This window comes from Hyla sarda, chromosome 1 (genome assembly GCF_029499605.1).
Source record: "Hyla sarda isolate aHylSar1 chromosome 1, aHylSar1.hap1, whole genome shotgun sequence".
NCBI lineage: Eukaryota > Metazoa > Chordata > Amphibia > Anura > Hylidae > Hyla > Hyla sarda.
Genome location: NC_079189.1, coordinates 3,284,962 through 3,307,119, shown reverse-complemented (window position 1 = coordinate 3,307,119; position 22,158 = coordinate 3,284,962). Strand labels below are relative to the sequence as shown.

At 42.8% G+C, this 22,158-nt stretch overlaps 2 protein-coding genes across 2 annotated transcripts in view; one reads left to right on the top strand and one right to left on the bottom strand.

Annotated features, from left to right (window-relative positions):
- The window catches only part of LOC130306231 (uncharacterized), an 870,792-nt gene that overhangs the window by 681,196 nt on the left and 167,438 nt on the right, over positions 1 to 22,158 (top strand). The gene's annotated exons all lie outside the window — the stretch shown is intronic.
- The window catches only part of LOC130280485 (zinc finger protein 665-like), a 30,246-nt gene continuing 21,253 nt past the window's right edge, over positions 13,166 to 22,158 (bottom strand). The window contains 3 exon segments of the mRNA XM_056528780.1: positions 13,166 to 16,616; positions 21,543 to 21,666; positions 21,787 to 21,878. Of these exon segments, the coding sequence (XP_056384755.1) occupies positions 14,701 to 16,616; positions 21,543 to 21,666; positions 21,787 to 21,878 (2,132 nt within the window). The 3' untranslated portion in view covers positions 13,166 to 14,700.

Genomic DNA, 22,158 nt, shown 5'->3' with positions numbered 1-22,158 from the left:
CGTGGAGGTAATTTGGGGGTTTGTGTACCGTATATACCCAAGTAGAAGCCGACCCGAATATAAGCCGAGGCCCCTAATTTCACCCCAAAAACCCAGGAAAAGTTATTGACTCGACTATAAGCCTAGGGTGGGAAATACATCATCTCCCCTGTCATCATCCAGACCCCCGTCATTAACACCCTCATCATCATCACCTTGTCATCATCCACCCTTCATCATCACCGCCTATCATCATCCCCCCTTCATCATCCCCCCCTTCATCATCACCGCCTATCATCATCCCCCCTTCATCATCCCCCCCTTCATCATCACCGCCTATCATCATCCCCCCTTCATCATCCCCCCCTTCATCATCACCGCCTATCATCATCCCCCCTTCATCATCCACGCTTCATCATCACCGCCTGTCATCATCCCCCCTTCATCATCCCCCCCTTCATCATCACCGCCTATCATCATCCCCCCTTCATCATCCCCCCTTCATCATCACCGCCTGTCATCATCCCCCCCTTCATCATCCCCCTCTTCATCATCACCGCCTGTCATCATTACCCTGTCATCTTCCCACACCCCCCCCTTCATCATTACCGCCTGTCATCATTACCCTGTCATCATCTCACACCCCCCTTCATCATCACCGCCTGTCATCATCCCCCCCCTCTTCATCACCGCCTGTCATCATCCCCCTTCATCATCACTGCCTGTCATCATCCCACACCCCCCTTCATCATCACCGCCTGTCATCATCCCCTTGTCATCATGCCACCCCCCCTTCATCATCACTGCCTGTCATCATCCCCCCCTCTTCATCACCGCCTGTCATCATCCCACAACCCCCCTTCCTCATCACCGCCTGTCATCATCCCCCCCTTCATCATCACCGCCTGTCATCATCCCACACCCCCCCTTCCTCATCACCGCCTGTCATCATCCCCCCCTTCATGATCACCGCCTGTCATCATCCCACCCCCTTCATCATCACCGCCTGTCATCATCCCCCCCTCTTCATCACCGCCTGTCATCATCCCACACCCCCCCTTCCTCATCACCGCCTGTCATCATCCCCCCTTCCTTATCACCGCCTGTCATCATCCCCCCCCTTCATCATCACCGCCTGTCATCATCCCCTTGTCATCATCCCACACCCCCCCTTCATCATCACCGCCTGTCATAATCCCCTTGTCATCATCCCACACCCCCCCTTCATCATCACCACCTGTCATCAGCCCACCCACCCCCCCTTCATCATCACCGCTTGACAATGTCTGATTTACAGTGGTCTTCAACCTGCGGACCTCCAGATGTTCCAAAACTACAACTCCCAGCATGCCCGGACAGCCATCGGCTGTCCGAGCATGCTGGGAGTTGTAGTTTTAATACATCTGGAGGTCCGCAGGCTGAAGACCACTGCGGCCTTCGACATCATCCAGACCCCCCGCCCTCACCCCCTTTAATTTTGTACTCACCTCCACTCGGCGGGACGTTAGGGTGAGCTGGTCTGGGCCATCTGTGCTGCAGGGACCGTCCGGTGGGGAGGGATAGTCGTTCCGGGCTGTCCGTCTTCTCCGGGGGGGGGGGCCTCTTCTCCGCACTTCGGGCCCGGAATAGAGATGTTGCCTTGACAACGACGCACAGGGACTTTGCTCATGAACGGCCCTGTGCATTGTCGTCAAGGCAACGTCACTATTCTGGGGCCGGGCCCGAAGCGCGGAGAAGAGGCCCCCCCCTCCCGGTGAAGACGGACAGCCCAGAACGACTATCCCTCCCCACCAGACGGTCCCTGCAGCACAGATGACCAGGACCAGCTCACCCTAACGGAGGTGAGTACAAAACTAAAGGGGGTGAGGGGGGGGGGGGTCTGGATGATGTCGAAGGCCGCAGTGGTCTTCAACCTTGCTGGGAGTTGTAGTTTTGAAACATCTGGAGGTCCGCAGGTTGAAGACCACTGAGGAGCGGAGAGTTCACTCGAGTATAAGCCGAGGGGGGTGTTTTCAGCACGAAAAATCGTGCTGTAAAACTCAGCTTATACTCGAGTATATACGGTATATCCCCCCCCCCACCATTTACTCTGGAGGTGCTATATAAATTGTGAATTTATAAAGGATAAGAATTATGGAGAACTTTATGTAATGGGTGATTTCAATGGCGTGATGGATGGGGTAAGGGATCGGAAAGAGGCACAAATAGGCAATCAGGTGACTCGGTTGGCTAAATTTTGTGGGGAAATGGGTTTGAGAGATGTGTGGAGATGTAAATACCCAGATAGAGATATTTTTTCTTGTTCTAGGGCATCACACAGAACGGCATCGAGAACAGATTTAATTCTTGTGAATGATAATGCCCTGCAGAGAATTATAAGTATGGCATATGAACCGAGGGGAGTATCAGGGGAGAGTGTGAGGGCTTGTTTTTTGTGCGACCAGTTGTCCTGCGTAATGACATCACTCACTTTACCATAAAACGTACGGCGCAACAAAAAAATACTATTTGTGTGGGGAAATTGAAAAGAAAACCGCAATTTTGCTAATTTTGGAAGGTTTTGTTTTCACGCCGCACAATTAACGGTAAAAGTGAATGGTAATTCTGTGGCTCAATATGATTAAAATGATACCCATGATTACATACTTTTCTATTACTGTTGCGCTTAAAAAAGAAAATCGCTAACTTTTTAATCAAATTAGTATGTTTAAAATCCCCCTATTTTGACGACCCATAACCTTTTCATTTTTCTGTATAAATGGCGGTATGAGGGCTCTTTTTTTTTTTACGCCATGATCTCTACTTTTTATTAATACCACATTTGTGTATAGAAAACTTTTATGGATTTTTTTTATACATGCGGTTTTTTTTTTACGTTCACGCCGTTCACCGTACAGGATCAATAACATTATATTTTAATAGTTCGTACATTTACGCACGCGGCGATACCAAATATGTGTATTCTTTTTTTATTTATTTATTTATTTTTTTACAGTTTATGGGGGTAAAATGGGAAAAAAGGACATTTTACATTTTTATTGGGGGAGGGGATTTTTTTCACATTTTTTTTTTTACTTTCATTTTTACACTTTAATAGTCCCCATGGGAGACTATTTATAGCAATCCTTTGATTACTTATACTGTTCAGTGCTATGCATAGGACACAGCACAGATCAGTGTTATCGGTGATCTTCTGCTCTGATCTGCTCGATCTCAGACCAGAGCAGAAGACCCGTGGAAGGCGGCGGAGGCAGGTGAGGGGACCTTCATGCGCCGTTCTGGATGATCGGATCGCCGCGGCAGCTCTGGGGGCAATCCGAACATCCATACTTCTGACCGAACTCCCGCAGATGCCGTGATCTGTATTGATCACGGCATCTACGGGGTTAATGGCAGACATCCGTGCGATTGCAGATGTCGGCCATTTCCAGCAGGTCCCTGGCTGCGATCATGGCCCCTGGCTGCGAGTCCCTGCCTGCGCATGATCCGGGCATCGCTCAGATGCTCGCGGTCATGTATAGGATGTAAATATACGTCCTGGTGCACTAAGTACCGCAGCACCAGGACGTAAAGTTACGTCCTTGGTCGTTAAGGGGTTAAAAAAAAGAAATAGAAAGGAAGAGACAGATTTATTAGAAAATTTGAAAAAATGTGAAAAGGAGCATGCTATGGTTAAAAACAATGAAGTATGGGAAAAACGGGTTTTTCGGGGGTCAAAAGAAATTCAAGGAGGGAGGTAGGCTAAATAAATGGTTATCCAGTATCATCAAAAATCAGAAGGGGAATCGGGAAATGGCGGGACTCCGAAATTAATTTAAAATAGTGAATGGGAATATGGAGATGGGGCAAATAGCGCAGGCATACTATCATAAATTCTATAAATCTGAAAAGAGGGGAAATATAACAGCAATAAAAGAATATCTGGAGGGAATAGATATCCCTAAGATAAAAGAGGAGGATAAAAAAATTTTAAATGAGGAGATTAGTTTGATGGAATTGCAGAAGGTCCTTAAGTCTTTAACTCGAAATTCTGCCCCGGGCCCAGATGGGCTAGTGTTTGAAATTTATAAAAGATTTGTTGACCCATTGTTATTCTATTTGCTGGAAGATATTAATGAATCGCTGGTAAAGGGGAAGTTGTCTCCATCTATGACTGATGCTGAAATTATTTTAATCCCCAAAAAAGGTAAAGATAATGCGGAAATTGAGCCTTATCGCCCGATATCTTTGTTGAATGCAGATTATAAAATTTTCTCAAAAATATGGGCCTTAAGACTAGCAAGAGTAATGGGGGAGGTTATTGGAATGGAACAGAAGGGGTTTGTAAGTGGTGGGAATTTATTTAGTAATGTTTATAGGACCTTTCTAACTATTCAAATAGGGGGGGGGGGCGTGTTTTGTATTATTATTATATAACGGCGTAATTGATGCACATTGTACAAGAACAAGGGTTGTTGTTAGAATGAATTAGTGATAAAGTGAAAGAGGTGAGCACATTTTTGAGATTTTTGAAAGTGCTAGATTAGAAAATAAAAAAATTAACATAAATTTAACACAAAAAGCTTTTGGGATAAGTTAAGGGGGATTATAGGGTTTAACCCTTTCCCGCATAATGACTTATATAAACCTCATGATGTGCAGGTAGTTCGCGCATCATGACGTTTATAAAAGACATTCAGTTAACCCGGCGATGCGCGGCATCACACAGGGTTAACAGGCAGAAGTCCCGCTGCCACCGGCGGGAGACAAGTTCTGCCTGACATCCCAGGACCATCTGTGATTGGTCCTGGCCAAAGAGCTCTGTGATTGGTCCCTGTGGACCAATCACAGTGTCTCAGCTTCTTTGTTACAGTAACGCCGGCTCCGAAGCTCTCACTTCTGTCTGAGTAGTGATCGGAGCCAGAGTTAGTGTAACAGAAGAAGAAAGAAAATACAGTGTAGAAAAACCTTTTATAAAAGTTAAAAGAAAAAGAGCTGTGGTGCCCCTCACCCCTGCTGCTGCTCCATCCTGTGGATCTGACAGGCAACAGTGAAGAGCTACATTGTGACTGTTAGCTTTAAAGGGGTACTCCGGTGAAAACCTTTTTTCTTTTAAATCAACTGGTGGCAGTAAGTTAAACATATTTGTAAATTACTTCTATTAAAAAATCTTAATCCTTCCTGTACTTATTAGCAGCTGAATACTACAGAGGAAATTATTTTCTTTTTGGAATGCTCTCTGATGACATCACGACCACAGTTCTCTCTGCTGACGTTATTATAATAATAATGCTTTATTTATTGTTGTCCTTAGTGGGATTTGAACCCAAGTCCCCAGCACTGCAAGGCAGCAGTGGTAACCACTGAGCCACCATGCGGCCCTTAGCATACATCTGCTATGTACGGTTGCTAAAATAGACAGAGATGTCAGCAGAGAGCACTGTGCTCGTGATGTCATCAGTGTTAAAAAAAAAAAAAAAAGGAATTTCCTCTGTAGCATTCAGCAGCTAATAAGTAATGGAAGGATTAAGATTTTTTAATACAAGCAATTTACAAATATGTTTAAATTTCTGACACCAGTTGATTTAAAAGAAAAAAGGTTTTCACCGGAGTACCCCTTTAATAAAAGCTAAAGAAAAAGTTCTAAAAAAGAGTTGATGGTGCCCCTTACCCCTGCTACTGTCCGCCATCCATCCATCTCTAGTGCTGTAGTGAGGCGCTTCTTCCCATTCATTAATTCCATTCATTCACCGGCTGCTGTAGTCCGTACAGTGAAGAAATCTAAGTCTGTCACTGACCATAACAGTGACAGTGAAGAACCAATAATAAAAATTACTGTCAGAGCCCCTGAAGTGACTGTCACCCTTTCATCCCATCACCACCTCGTACACCTCCATACCACCCTTTTTTACGTTTTTACCTAGTCTGTCACTGATTTGTGACAGCAGTGACAGTTCGCCGCTGTGTTTTCATTTCTAGTGGCGCTAAAGTTTTGCTTTTTGTTTCAGTTTTTCTGTTGGTTAAAAGTAAATATAAAAAAAAGTAAAAAAAATAAATAAAATAAAAAAGATATAAAATATTACAGTGGTAGTGATTTGTCACTGATTTGTGATACTAATGATACTGATTTGCTATTTTTCTATACTAGTCTCACCACCAGCTTCTAGGGATCTGTTCAGGACCGCGGTGAGAGTTCGCCACTGTTTTGTTGTTTGTAGCGCAGTTGCATCTTGCTGTTTTTTTTCTGTTAAAAAATAAATAAAAATATAAAAAAATAAAAATACAAAAAATATATGCAGTACTAGTGTTGGTACATCAGAGACACTTCGCCACAGTTTTCTTTTCTAAACTAAAAGTGTCTTTTTGAAAATATGTCAAGGCGTCGCGCATACAACACTGAGGAGGCATATACCTTCTTGGCATCTTCCTCAGGTTCAGACAGTGGTGAAGAGTTGCTATATTTGCCCTCTTCTTCTTTCTCTTCCTCTACTGATTCTGATGAGGAACCTCCTCGTCACTGTCCTAGACATAGTACTGAGCCAGGTCCTTGTACCAATATGGAGCCAGGTCCTAATACCATCTCTAAGTGGGCTCTGGCTTCTAGCTTTATACCCAATTTGAGTTTGTGGCCATTGCAGGCATTCGTGTTAACACCACAGGGTTAAAAGAACTGATTTTTTTCAGCTCTTCTTTTCAGAAGAGTTGATTAGCATAATAGTGGAGGAAACCAACAGGTATGGTGAGCAATTTATTGCGGCCCATCGACAGTCATATCATGCCCAGCCTTACCGGTGGACGCCAACCAATCCATTGGAGTTAAAAAGAATTTCGCCCTTTCGCTAAATATGAGCATAATTAAAAAGCTCACAGTTCGCTCTTATTGGAGTAATGATATGATTTACCATACTCCATTGTACCATGCTGTCATGCCAAGGGCTCGGTTTGAAGTCCTCCACAAATTCTTACATTATGCTAATAAGAAAAACTGACCACCCCGAGTGATCCCAATTTTGATCACATATATAAAATTCGTCCCCTTGTCAACTATTTAAACCGAAAATTTTCTGAAGTGTACAACCCTGGAAAAGAAATTGCTGTGGATAAGTCTCTTGTGCACTTCAAGGGAAGGTTGCACTTTAGGCAATACCTGCCTAACAAACGGGCCAGGTATGGGGTAAAACGTTATAAATTGTGCGAGAGCGCCACAGGCTACATGCACAAATTTAGAGTCTATGAGGGAAAAGACTCAACAATAAAGCCCCCAGAGTGTCCCCTTGTACTAAAAACAATGGGAAAAATACTATGGGATCTAGTTCACGCCCTGCTAGATCAAGGGTATAATATCTACCTTGACAATTTTTATACTAGTGTCCCATTACTTCAATGCCTGTTTGCCAAGGGTACTATGGCCTGTTGTACCATTAGGCGAAACCAAAGAAATGTTCCCAAAAATTTTGTATGGCAAAAATTGAAGAAGGGGAAAAGCAAGGCTGTGCACAAGGATAAAATTATGCTTTGTCAAGTATAGGGACAAGTGTGATGTCCTTGTACTAACCACCATACATCCAGACAGATCCACCCCTGTCCAAGTCCGTGTTACCACAGATAGAGCCCCTAAACCTGTGTGTATCTAGGACTATAAGTTCATGGGAGGGGTGGATCTGTCTGATCAGGTCTTGCAGCCGTACACTGCCCTTTGCAAAACACGGACCTGGTATAAGAAATTGGCACTGCATCTCCTCCAAATTGTCCTGTACAATGCATTTGTACAAACGTGCAGGAAATACAGGGACATTCCTGCAATTTCCGGAAAACGCTATCAAGGCCTTTCTGTTTGGGGATCAGGAAGGGGAGGGAAGCAGCACTACAGGATCAGAGAGCAGAATAGTACCAGGGCAACATTTTGCTGGGGTAGTTCCCTGTAGAGAATTGGGGAGTAGGCAACAGAAGACACGTCTTTTGATATCTGAATTTGTCCCCTTTAATTATTTTTACAATAACTTTGGATTACCCTAAATTCACCCTTGGAATTACATTACTTATTAGTGAGCAATTCAGTAATTTCCCCTTTTTCTCCATTTTATTTCCAAAAATCAAATTGCCAAATCCCTATCAAAACTAAAAATTCATATTATACCCCTAGATGAATACTTTGGCCGATGTCGTTTTTTTATTTTCACCATCTTGATAAACCCCTAACAAAACTAAAAATAATTCTCATTATACCCCTAGATCAGTGGTTCTTAACCTTGTTGGAGGTACTGAACCCCCCCAGTTTCATATGCGCATTCACCGAACCCCTCTTAATTGGAAAGATAAAATATGATTTTTTCTAATTCAAAACATAGGAGGTATATATTTAAGTATATATTTATACATAGGAGGTATATATTTAAGTATATATTTATACATAGGAGGTATATATTTAAGTATATATTTATACATAGGAGGTATATACTTATACATAGGAGGTATATACTTATACATAGGAGGTATATGCTTATACATAGGAGGTATATACTTATACATAGGAGGTATATATTTATACATAGGAGGTATATATTTATACATAGGAGGTATATACTTATACATAGGAGGTATATATTTATACATAGGAGGTATATATTTATACATAGGAGGTATATACTTATACATAGGAGGTTATATATTTATACATAGGAGGTATATACTTATACATAGGAGGTTATATATTTATACATAGGAGGTATATATTTATACATAGGAGGTATATATTTATACATAGGAGGTATATACTTATACATAGGAGGTATATATTTATACATAGGAGGTATATATTTATACATAGGAGGTATATATTTATACATAGGAGGTATATATTTATACATAGGAGGTATATACTTATACATAGGAGGTATATACTTATACATAGGAGGTATATATTTATACATAGGAGGTATATACTTATACATAGGAGGTATATATTTAAGTATATATTTATACATAGGAGGTATATACTTATACATAGGAGGTATATACTTATACATAGGAGGTATATATTTATACATAGGCGGTATATATTTAAGTATATATTTATACATAGGTGCTCAAAATTAAGAACAAAGAACAAAACCATGAAAACATGATTTTCACACAAAAACATAATAATGAATATTTACTGCAAATCAGTGACTTCTGTGTTGTCTTTCAGAGACCAGTTCAGAAATGCGCGGCTTTACCTTGGCAAGTGCCACTCTCATGTCATTTTCGCACCAAAGTCTGTTCCTTTTCTTCATTTTTATGTCCAAAATCCTCGAAAAGGATTACTCACAAAGATACTTTGTAATAAACGGTATGAAAATCTCTGAGCCTGTTTAAGACGCTGCAGGACCGGAAGTGCATCACGGGAGGCTGTGCCTAGAAGTGGTGCGTTCCAGCGCGGGACGCATGCAGGCGATCGCATAGGAGTGGAGCCACAAAGGATAGGAGGCTTCCTTTACAGTAGGGTAAAACAGTTAGATGGGACATGATCACCTGCAGCCAATGATGGACAAGCGGGGCGTGTCATCACAAATCATATGAGTTGGGTGTGTGTCTTGACCTCCACCGAATCTGCGAGACTGACTCACCGAACCCCTGGGGTTCGATCGAACCCAGGTTAAGAAGCACTGCCCTAGATGAATACCTTGGCAGGTGTAGGTTCATATTTTTGTGAAAGTGAAAAAACAATTGTGCTAAAAGTGCAAAATATGCATTTAAATTTGAAATTTCAATTTCACTGCTTAGTTCTCCAAAATTTCCTCAAACACTTGAAGGCTCAAAAAACTTGCTACACCCCTAAATGGAGTCTATATGGGGTGTAGTTTCCAAAATGGAGTGCCATGTTGGGGGTTTCCACTGTTCTGGCACCATGGGGCTTCCTAAATACGACATGCCCCCCCAAAAACCATTTCAGCCAAATTCTCTCTCCAGCAGAGCATTTTACATCCTCATATGAGGTATTTCCTTACTCGAGAGAAATGGGGCTACAAATTTGAGTGATTTTTCTCCTATTACCCCTTGTAGAAATGCTAAATTTGGGGTAACATCAGCAACTTAGTGTAAAAAAAAAAAAAAATTCATTTAAACCTCAAACAAACTTTAACAAAATATTGTGAAACACCTTTGGGGAGTAAAGGCTCACTTCCTTGAGGGGTGTAGTTTCCAAAATGGAGTGCCATGTTGGGTGTTCCCACTGTTCTGGTACCATGTGGGGCTTCCTAATTGCGACATGCCCCTCAAAAACCATTTCAGCAAAATTCTCTCTCCAAAAGCCAAATTTTGCTCCTTCCCTTCTGAGACCTGTAGTTCGCCAGCAGAGCATTTTACATCCTCATATGGGGTTTCCATTTTACATCCTCATATTTCCTTACTCAAGAGAAATGGGGCTACACATTTTTAAGTGGTTTTTCTCCTATTATCCCTTGTAAAAATGCAAAATTTGGGGTAACACCAACAATTTAGTGTAAGAAAAACCCACATTTTTCATTTAAACCTCAAACTTTAACGAAATGTTGTGAAACACCTGTGGGCAGTTAAGGTCTACTTGTACCCCTTGTTCCATTCCTTGAGGGGTGTAGTTTCCAAAATGGAGTGCCATGTTAGGGGTTCCTACTGTTCTGGCACCATGGGGGCTTCCTAAATGTGACATGCCCCCCAAAAATGCTTCTGAGACCTGTAGTTCGCCAGCAGAGCATTTTACATCCTCATATGAGGTATTTCCATAGTTACAAGAAATGGGGTTACACATTTTGTGGGGCTTTTTCTTTTGTTACCCCTTGTAAAAATGAAAAAATGGGGCTACAATACAATGTTAGTGTTAAAAATTTAGATTTTTAGTTTTTGCCTCCACTTTGCAGCTATACCTGTGAAACACCTAAAGGGTTAACAAACTTACTGAATGTCATTTTGAATACTTTGAGGTGTAAAGTTTTCATAATGGGTTAATTTATGGGGGATTTATGACTTAAAGGCCTGCAAATTCACTTCAAAACTGAACTGGTCCCTGAAAACTTAAGATTTTGAAATTTTCTTGAAAATCTTGGAAATTGCTGCTAAACTTCCTCTAATGTCTTCAAGAAGTAAAAACATCTCAACTTTATGATGCCAACATAAAGTAGACAGATTGTATATGTGAATCAATATATAATTTATTAGGCATGTCCATTTTCCTCACAAGCAGAGTTAGAAAAAAAAAATTTCAAATTTTTCATGAAATTATGGAATTTTTTGCAAAGAAATTATGCAAGTATTGACTAAAATTTACCACCAACATTAGAGTATGTCGCCAAAAAAAAAAAAAAATTCAGAATCAGTATGATACGTAAAAGCATCCCAGAGTTATTACTGCATAAACTAACACAAGTCACATTTGCAAAAAAATGACTTAGGTCCTTAAGGGGAGTTAATCCATTATGGGATAATGTCTTTTTACCCGAAATCAAAAAGATTATGGTTTATATTAATTGGGAACAGAAAGGGTTGAAATTTTTACATCAAGTAATTGATGGAGATATGATGGTGAGGTGGGAAAGATTAGCACAGGAATTTTTTCTGGATACAGGGAGACATTTTTTGGGATATATTCAATTGTGTAACGCATTTAGGAAAGAAAAGGGAAACGAGAGATTAACCTCCCTGGCGGTATGATTCTGTCTGGAAATTTGTACCAAAAGCGGTACAATTTTTGGCATTGAATTTCACATCTCCCCCCGCCCATTTCACATCTCCCCCGTCACATTCCCCCTCCCTTGTCACATTCCCCCCCCTCCTTGTCACATTCCCCCCCTTGTCACATTCCCCCCTTGTCACATTCCCCCCCTTGTCACATTCCCCCCTTGTCACATTCCCCCCTCTGTCACATTCCCCCCTTGTCACATTCCCCCCCTCTGTCACATTCCCCCCCTTGTCACATTCCCCCCGTCACATTCCCCCCCTTGTCACATTCCCCCCTTGTCACATTCCCCCCTCTGTCACATTCCCCCCCTTGTCACATTCCCCCCCTTGTCACATTCCCCCCTCTGTCGCATTCCCCCCCATGTCACATTCCCCCCTCTGTCACATTCCCCCCTCTGTCACATTCCCCCCCTCTGTCACATTCCCCCCTCTGTCACATTCCCCCCTGTCACATTCCCCCATCTGTCACATTCCCCCTCTGTCACATTCCCCCCTTGTCACATTCCCCCCTCTGTCACATTCCCCCCTTGTCACATTCCCCCCTTGTCACATTCCCCCCTCTGTCACATTCCCCCATCTGTCACATTCCCCCCCTGTCACATTCCCCCCTCTGTCACATTCCCCCCCCTTGTCACATTCCCCCCTCTGTCACATTCCCCCATCTGTCACTATCCCCCCCTCTGTCACATTCCCCCCTGTCACATTCCCCCATCTGTCACTTTCCCCCCTCTGTCACATTCCCCCCCTGTCACATTCCCCCTCTGTCACATTCCCCCCTCTGTCACATTCCCCCCTGTCACATTCCCCCATCTGTCACTTTCCCCCATCTGTCACATTCCCCCCTCTGTCACATTCCCCCCTCTGTCACATTCCCCCCTCTGTCACATTCCCCCTCTGTCACATTCCCCCCTGTCACATTCCCCCATCTGTCACTTTCCCCCATCTGTCACATTCCCCCCTGTCACATTCCCCCCTCTGTCACATTCCCCCCTGTCACATTCCCCCATCTGTCACATTCCCACCGTCACATTCCCCCGTCACATTCCCCCTGTCACATTCCCCCCTCTGTCACATTCCCCCCCCCGTCACATTCCCCCCCCCTGTAACACTCCCCCCCTTGTCTCATTCCACCCTCTGTCACATTCCCCCCCTTGTCACATTACCCCCCCCCCCCCTGCGGCCTGTGATTGGCTGAAAAGTGAAAGGTCCTGTAAGATGAATAGTGAAGAGAGCAGGGACCAGAGCGCACGGAGGGGAACGGCATCTGCAGGGACCGGGATTAGGTGAGCAAAAGTTTTTATTTTTATTATACTCCTTTTTCCTTTTACACTTAGCTCAGTGTTTTTCTAACAGGGTGTCTCCAGCTGTTGTGAAACTACTACTCCCAGCATGCTACTCCCGGGCATGCTGAGAGTTGTAGTTTTGCAACAGCTGGAGGCCCCCTGGTAGGGAAACTCTGACTTTTAGTATTTTTCTTTACCGGCACTGCCCGGCCCCCGCAACGGGAGCCGACCAGAGCAGATCATCGCATGTTTTCCCGGGGGGGGGGGGGCCGCATCGCTATATCGCATTGCTTTTGCGATATATCGTGCAGCCCGGCCGGGAACTCTGCAATTCTACCCCGAGCGTGACTGGGGGTGGGGTTAGGCTGCAATCGAACTGTCGAACACGTGTTATGGGATTGCTCAAAAATAAAAAATATGTATTTAAACATTGGGAATGTAAAATATAAAGAATTCATCCTGAAGTTACTGTGTTTAGCCAAGATTAATATTTTGAGAAAATGGATTTCATGTGTAACACCAGAAAGGAAAGAATGGGTTAAGTTGGTGCGGAAAGTTAAGAAATTTGAGGAATTTTACTATAGTGATAAGAAAAAGGAAGAAATGGAAAAAAACTGGGCGTTATGGAAGAGCGGATGAGTATAAGAAGATAGGGTTGTGCCAGGCTAGGGGAGGGAGGGGTTTATTGTAATGTTTTGTGGATATGTATGTTGTTTGTAATTTTGAAAATGGAAATAAAATAATAATTAAAAAAAAAGGAACCTTCTAATTTGGCGGCTGAGATGAATTTAAAGTCCTTGCGCCTTTTTGATAAATTCGGCTTACAACAGCAAAAACAGCACAAAAGAAAACCCACACAAAAATGGACAATGATAAATCTCCCCCAATATGACCAAAATCCTGTGTGTGACCCCAGCCTAAGGGTTCTTGGTGACAACACAGAAGTGTCCTGATCCTGATAGGACAGAAGTGACACATGAGATACAATCAGTAATATTTCTAATGGAAATGAGGCCGAGGTAATACATAGTAATCACCAATCATTATCATCCATAGAAATCATCCAATCATACTGTAGTGTAGAGCTACAAGTCACTACTAAATGATACACAATAGCATTACATATTACTTCTCATTACCGTTATTTACCTACAAAGGTCACATGACCCCAGGTGCTGATGACCAAGAGATGATGTTGGCTTTAGCTTCTGCTTAGGTTTCATTATGAAGTTTATTCGAGGGTTAATTCTCACAACAGAACTTAGAAACATCACATTTTACTGTTACCTGAGATCTCAGATTTCCATTCTCCATATTATTATATTTTTATCATTTATATTTTATCTATCAGTCTCCAGTGTGACTTCTCTCATGTCCAGAAAGTTTTAACTTACTCATAAAACATTTACAGTGTTATGCATATTCACAAAGGATTTATTAGGTCCAAAGGGACCTTCATTGAAATTTGAGAGTAAGATAATAACAATAGGAAGGAAAACAATAAAACAATAAAATAGTGAGTCTCCATAACTTCTACAAAATCAATCTAAATTGCTGCATCAGGCAGTTGTCTGGTATTTGGTAGAATTCAGAATATGTAAACTCTGACACATCTGATGTCATAATATGTTATATGTTACATTTCTTATGTTTATAAAATTCAATAAAAACATTGTGAAACATAAAACATTTACAACATTCTGAATAGGAATATGGCTTCTCTACTGTGTGAGTTCTCTCATGTATAACAAGATATGATTTATATTTAAACCATTTCCCACATTCTGAACATGAATGTGGCTTCTCTCCTCTGTGAATTCTCATGTATAACAAGCTGTGATTTACTGTTAAAACATTTACCACATTCTGAACATGAATATGGCTTTATTTTTGTGTGAATTCTCTCATGTTCTGAAAGTTGTGATTTTAGTTTAAAACATTTACCACATTTTGAACATGAATATGGCTTCACTTCTGTGTGAATTCTCTCATGTTTAACAAGGTTTGACTTACTTATAAAAGATTTCCCACATTCTCAGCATGAATATGGCTTCTCTCCTGTGTGAATTCTCTTATGTTCTGAAAGATGTAAATTTTGTTCTAAACATTCACCACATTCTGAACATGAAGAAGACTTCTTTTCTGTGTGAATTCTCTCATGTATAACAAGTTTTGACTTACATATAAAACATTTACCACATTCTGAGCATGAATATGGCTTCTCTCCTGTGTGAATTCTCTCATGTATAACACGCTGTGATTTACTGGTAAAACATTTACCACATTCTGAACATGAATATGGCTTCACTCCTGTGTGAATTCTCTCATGTTCTGAAAGACTTGATTTCCGTTTAAAACATTTACCACACTCTGAACATGAATATGGCTTCACTTCTGTGTGAATTCTCTCATGTTCTGAAAGATTTGATTTTCGTTTAAAACATTTACCACATTCTGAACATGAATATGGCTTCACTTCTGTGTGAATTCTCTCATGTTCTGAAAGATGTGAATTTTGTTTAAAACATTTACCACATTCTGAAAATGAAGATGATTTCTCTCCTGTGTGAATTATCTCATGTATAACAAGCTGTGATTTACTGTTAAAACATTTACCACATTCTGAACATGAATATGGCTTCACTTCTGTGTGAATTCTCTCATGTTCTGAAAGTTGTGATTTTCGTGTAAAACATTTACCACATTCTGAACATGAATATGGTTTCTCTCCTGTGTGAATTCTCTCATGTCTAACAAGCTGTGATTTACTGGTAAAACACTTACAACATTCTGAACATGAATAAGGCTTCACTTCTGTGTGAATTCTCTCATGTGTTGAAAGATGTGAGTTTCGTTTAAAACATTTACCACATTCTGAACATAAATACGGCTTTTCTCCTGTGTGAATTCTCTCGTGTTTAACAAGCTGTGATTTACTCTTAAAACATTTACCACATTCTGAACATGAATATGGCTTCTCTCCTGTGTGAATTCTCTCATGTATAACACGCTGTGCTTTACTGTTAAAACATTTACCACATTCTGAACATGAATAAGGCTTCACTTCTGTGTGAATTCTCTCATGTTTTGAAAGATGTGATTTATGTTTAAAACATTTACCACATTCTGAACATGAATATGGCTTCTCTCCTGTGTGAACTCTCTTATGTCCTGAAAGCTGTGAATTTTGTTTAAAACATTTACCACATTCTGAACATGAATATGGCTTCACTTCTGTGTGAATTCTCTCATGTTCTGAAAGATGTGATTTTCGTTTAAAACATTTACCACATAAATATGGTTTCTCTCCCATGTGAATTATCTCATGTTTAACAAGATCTGATTGACTTTTACAGTGATTCCCACATTCTGAATACACATACTGCTTCTTTCCTATATGACTTTTTCTGTGTCTAATAAATTCTGATCTTTTTGTAAACTCTTTCCCACATTCCTCACAATATAAACCTTTCCCATGTTCCTGCTCTGTCCTTGTGGTAACAATGTGTGGTTGGTCAGGAGAAGGTTCCTCATGATCAGGTGGATTATTACAGGATAGATCTGGATGGACATTAGGGGTAAGGAGGTCTTCTCCTGAGGAGCGCTCCATCATATCTTCATCTTCTCCTTTATCATTCAGGGATAACATGAAGTTTCCCTCAGAATTCTTACTGGGATTTTCTGTTGGGATAAAAATGGATTATGGGAAATGTATAAAATATTATTAGGTTGGAAACACACATGAAGTTTTGCTGCAGTTTTTGATGGTCACCTGACCCCAGAAGAGAATACAGAGGAGAGGAGATGATCCCCCCTTTATAGTTTCCTTCTTTTTGGGGTCACTCCGGGCACTGACTCTAGGGAATGTTCACCAGAGATTTTTCTGCTAATAAGAGCATTTAGAAATATGTGCCCCCCCCCCATAATCATAGGAAACAATAGACTGGAGGGGACCCTAGTGACTTCTTTTCTGGGCATGCTCTGTGACCTGTGCAGAGGTCATTGTACAGGGTGGAGGAGGTAACATTGGCCCCGAATTCTTATCACTAGTCCAACTTCTATATCCAGAACTGAGAACAGGGGTTAGATGTAATTTAGATTTACAACCTATAGGATACCTTCTGGCAACCCAAACAGGACCCTTCATTTCCCATATGGTGGCTCCATTTGATCCTAATTAGGTTCAGGCATGCAGGAAGGGATGGGAGACAAAAATGGTCTCACTGAGCAGAATCATCACCTGATCAGATGGATCCAGATCTCTGTGGCCCCGTGCTGATGGGGGGTATAATTGGTCACAAGCAGCATGAATGGATGAGCCCGTCCTGTCAGGTGTGAAGAGTCCTGTAGTGTAGGAGGTGTAATGGTTGGGGGAGGGGAGACATCTCGTTATGGTAAGCGAGTTCTGTTGTCATTTTCTTTTTGCTTTTGCTTATGTGTGACATATTTATTATACTATCACAGGGGGTTGATAAATTTGGCTCCCATAAGCAAAAAACAATAAACATCACTTTTGAATACCATTTTTTTTAGCACACATAAGCAAAAAACAATAAATGACTTCAGAACAGCACTTTGTAACCTCACATCAAGTCGCAGCTATACATATATATATATATATATATATATATATATATATATATATATATATATATATATGTGTGTGCTTATTACATTTTTTACCACTTTTTTCTACCTAAATGTACTAACCCATTTTTTTCTTCTCATTTCAGATCCGTGTATCCTGTGGACTACTTCAGATTTGGTGGACTGCTGCGACGACCATCTTTTTTTTTTGTTTAACAGTTACCGAGGGCTTCTGGGGGAGTGTTTTTTTTAAATAAAAGTTGTATAAACGTGTTTTTTTTTTTTTTTACTTTACAGGCTTAGTAGTGGAAGCTGTCTTATAGACGGAATCCATTACTAAGCCAGGGCTTAGTGTTAGCCCCAAAAAACAGCTAGCGCTAACCCTCAATTATTACCCCAGTACCCATCCCCACAGGGATGCCAGGAAGAGCCGGTAAAAACAGGCCCAGAGCATCAAAAATGATGCTCCTGGGCCTAGGGGATAACAGGCTGGCGTCATTTAGGCTGGGGAGGGCCAGTAACAATGGTCCTCTCCCACCCTGGTAGCGTCAGGCTGCTGCTGTTTGGTTGGTATCTGGTTAAGAATGAAAATATGGGGAACCCCACATGATTTATTCATTAATTATTAAATATAAAAAAATGCATAGGATTCCCCCTATTTTCATTCTCAGCCAGATACCAACCAAGCAGCGACAGCCTGACGTTACCAGGGTGGGCAAGGACCATTGTTACAGGCCCTCCCATGCCTAAATAACGCCAGACTGTTACCACCTAGGCCCAGGAGTGCCATTTTTGATGTTCTGGGCCTGTCGGTACCGGCTCTTGCCGACACCCCTGTGGCGGTGGGTACCTGGGTAATAATTGGGGGTTAGCACTAGCTGTTTTGGGGGCTAACGCTAAGCCCCGGCACTTGCGACTTTTCGTGTGACTTTTTGTAAAGCTCAGCTCCCCACCCGCCCTTACATGCTGGGAGTTGTAGTCCCAACAGCTTGCGGACGGGTGGCAGATGTGAGTGGGTGCCAGGTAGTGTTGCTCGCGAATATTTGCAATGAGAATTTTATTCGCGAATATAGCACTATATATTCGTAATTACGAATAGTTTTTTTTTTGTTTTTTTTTTTCTCAGTACACATCACAGTGATCATCCCTCTCTGCTTCCAGCTTGTGTGGTCTAAAGAAGGCTCTAATACTACTGTGTGAGACTGCGTACGAATTTTCGCATATGCTAATTTTCGCACATGCAAATTTTTGTTTATGTTAATTTTCGCATATGCTAATTTTCGCATATGCAAATTTTTTGCACATGCTAATTTTTGTTTGTTAATTTTAGCATATGCTAATGTTCGCATATGCAAATTTTCGCATATGCGAAAATATAACGCGAATATTACGGAAATGCGAATTTAGCGAATATATGACGAATATTCGTCCATATATTCGCGAAATATCGCAAATTCGAATATGGCCAATGCTGCTCAACACTAGCGCCAGGGAGCTGAGCTGTGCAAAAAATGGCACAAAAAGGTCAAAGGTCTGACCTGGCTTACACTTGCGACTTTTTGAAGGGGGTTTACGACTTTTTTTTTTTTGCTTCCATGCGACTTTCGCACTTTATAAATTCCCGACCACAGCAAAGTGAAAACTGAAAATTTCTTAGGTAGGGCTGACTGGTATTATTTGCTTACCCACAAAAGTCGCACAAAAAGTTGCTTACGCGCATGTGCGACTTTTTGTAAGCAAAAAATCCCCCTCTAAATCCCTTGATAAATCTCCTTCCCTAAATTTACTATATACCCTAAAAATTTCCGTTGTAAGACACCTCCGGTTCCTCCACACACCATAGGCTTTCTCTACCGCCTGTTGCTATCCCGGCATGCGTCCCCTCTACCTGCGTTTTGCGCTGCGTGGGAACAGGAACTCGGTTTGTCGTTGACTCCGCAACAAGCACAAGAGACGAACTAAAAGGTCCTCTCTCGCTGGTATCGCACCCCGGCTCAATTGCATAGGTGGTTTCCTCAGGATCCGGACTCCTGTTGGCACTGTGGGACCTCAGTAGGCAATATGACACATATATGGTGGTCATGCCCTAAATTATCCTCCTTTTGGTCCACGGTCCTCCAGGTTATACGGAAGGTGACGAACATTGTCCTTCCCAGTTCCCCTGCATCCGTGCTGCTTCTCCACCTTCCTATGTCTGCTAGATCCATACGGAAATCCCTACTCCGTAACCTGCTCCAAGCGGCGCGTCATTCCCCGTAGGTGGAGATCTCTTGAGCCCCCTACGGTTGGAGAGTGGTTGGCGGAAATCTCACTGACCCAGAGAATGGAGGAATTGATGGCTGTATCCCCTGCGGAGAATGACCGGTACGCAAAAATGTGGTCCGAGTGGTTGTCATTCCAATCATCCCTTGAGCATAGCGCTTTGCTTGTCCCCGCCCCTAGTTCATAAGAGTCCCTCGTCCCCTCTTCCTGGCCCATCCCTTCTCTTCATTTTTCCCCTTCACGTTGTTGTCCTTTGTGTCTCCCTCCCTGGTGGCTCTTGTTTGTGCACCCTATGTCTCCTTGTGACTCTACCTGCATTGTTTCGGTTCCTGCTCCTTCCTTTCTCTCTCTCTTTAGGACTCCTCTGCTATTTGATTCCTGCTGGTTCCCCCCCCCCCCCCTTTATTTTTTCTTTTCATCTATCCTTATTCTTTTTCACATTCTCTATACTCCCTCTTGTGGGAACTTAATTGGCTACTGACTAGTAATTAATTTGCTGATTGTCTTACCATGTTTGTATTTTGGGTACGACTTGCTACCATTGTGTAAGGAAAGGCTGAGCCACCAGGGGGAGCTATGTAAGGAAAGGCAGAGCCACTAGGGGAGCTGTGTAAGGGAAGGCTGAAACACCAGGGTGAGCTATGTAAGGGAAGGCTGAGCCACCAGGGGGAGCTATGTAAGAAAAGGATGAGCCACCAGGGGGAGCTATGTAAGGAAAGGCAGAGCCACCAGGGTGAGCTATGTAAGGAAAGGCAGAGCCACCAGGGTGAGCTATGTAAGGAAAGGCAGAGCCACCAGGGGGAGCTATGTAAGGGAAGGCCGAACCACCAGGGGGAGCTATGTAAGGAAAGGCAGAGCCACCAGGGGGAGCTATGTAAGGAAAGGCAGAGCCACCAGGGTGAGCTATGTAAGGAAAGGCAGAGCCACCAGGGTGAGCTATGTAAGGAAAGGCAGAGCCACCAGGGGGAGCTATGTAAAGGAAGGCAGAGCCACCAGGGGGAGCTATGTAAGGAAAGGCAGAGCCACCAGGGGGAGCTATGTAAGGGAAGGCTGAAACACCAGGGTGAGCTAGGTAAGGAAAGGCAGAGCCACCAGGAGGAGCTATGTAAAGGAAGGCCGAACCACCAGGGGGAGCTATGTAAGGAAAGGCAGAGCCACCAGGGGGAGCTATATAAGGAAAGGCAGAGCCACCAGGGGGAGCTATGTAAGGAAAGGCAGAGCCACCAGGGGAGCTGTGTAAGGGAAGGCTGAAACACCAGGGTGAGCTATGTAAGGGAAGGCCGAGCCACCAGGGGGAGCTATGTAAGAAAAGGATGAGCCACCAGGGGGAGCTATGTAAGGGAAGGCTGAGCCACCAGGGGGAGCTATGTAAGGGAAGGCTGAGCAACAGGGGGAGCTATGTAAGGAAAGGCTGAGCCACCAGGGGGAGCTATGCAAGGGAACGATGATCCATCAGGGGGAGCTATGTAAGGGAAGGCGGAGCCACCAGGGGGAGCTATGTAAGGGAAGGCTGAGTCGAAAGGAGGAGCTATGTAAGGGAAGGCTGAGCCACCAGGGGGAGCTATGTAAGGAAGACTGAGCAACCAGGGGAAAGTGACATGCATATTTAACCTGTGTTTACTATAATATTGCTCTAACATGGAACCTCCCCTGAAGAAACCTCTGAATTCCCTCTGTAATTCCTTATTACATACCTGGGGTAACACCTACTGGAATTAATACATACCTGGGGTAACACCTCCTGGAATTATTACATACCTGAGGTAACACCTCCTGAAATTTCCTCCTTCACTTCCCTCATACACGGGTGATCGGCCCAGAAATCCGTCTCCTCTTCTGGTTCATCTTTAACCTCAACCTTAATATTAATCTGATCTTCAACCTGAACAGACAAAAAAAATGACAAAAAGAACTTTAGTTCGATCCCTTTATGGTCATATGATGGGGAGACTATAAGGTCCCCCCCCCTATAGAGATGTGGTATAGGATCAGCCTCATCTACCTGATGGTTCTCTGGGACATTTCCCTCTGGACAGTCCTGGGAATACAGAGGGCGGGGACACCTCTCGGGTGGATTTCTATCAATGACTCCATCTGTAGAGAACACACAGTGATGAATAGATTATTCCATGTGATGATCAGATGATGGGTGTAGTAGTATCTAGGAGACCCTCCACCAATAAAAGTCTCCCCCTCCTTACACTGCTGATCGGCCCCGAAAACAGTCTCCTATTCTGGTTCACATTTAACCTCTGCCAGTAAAGGGAGCTATGTAAGGGAAGGCAGAGCCACCAGGGGGAGCTATGTAAGGGAAGGTTGATCCACCAGGGGGAGCTATGTAAGGGAAGGCTGAGCCACCAGGGGGAGCTATGTA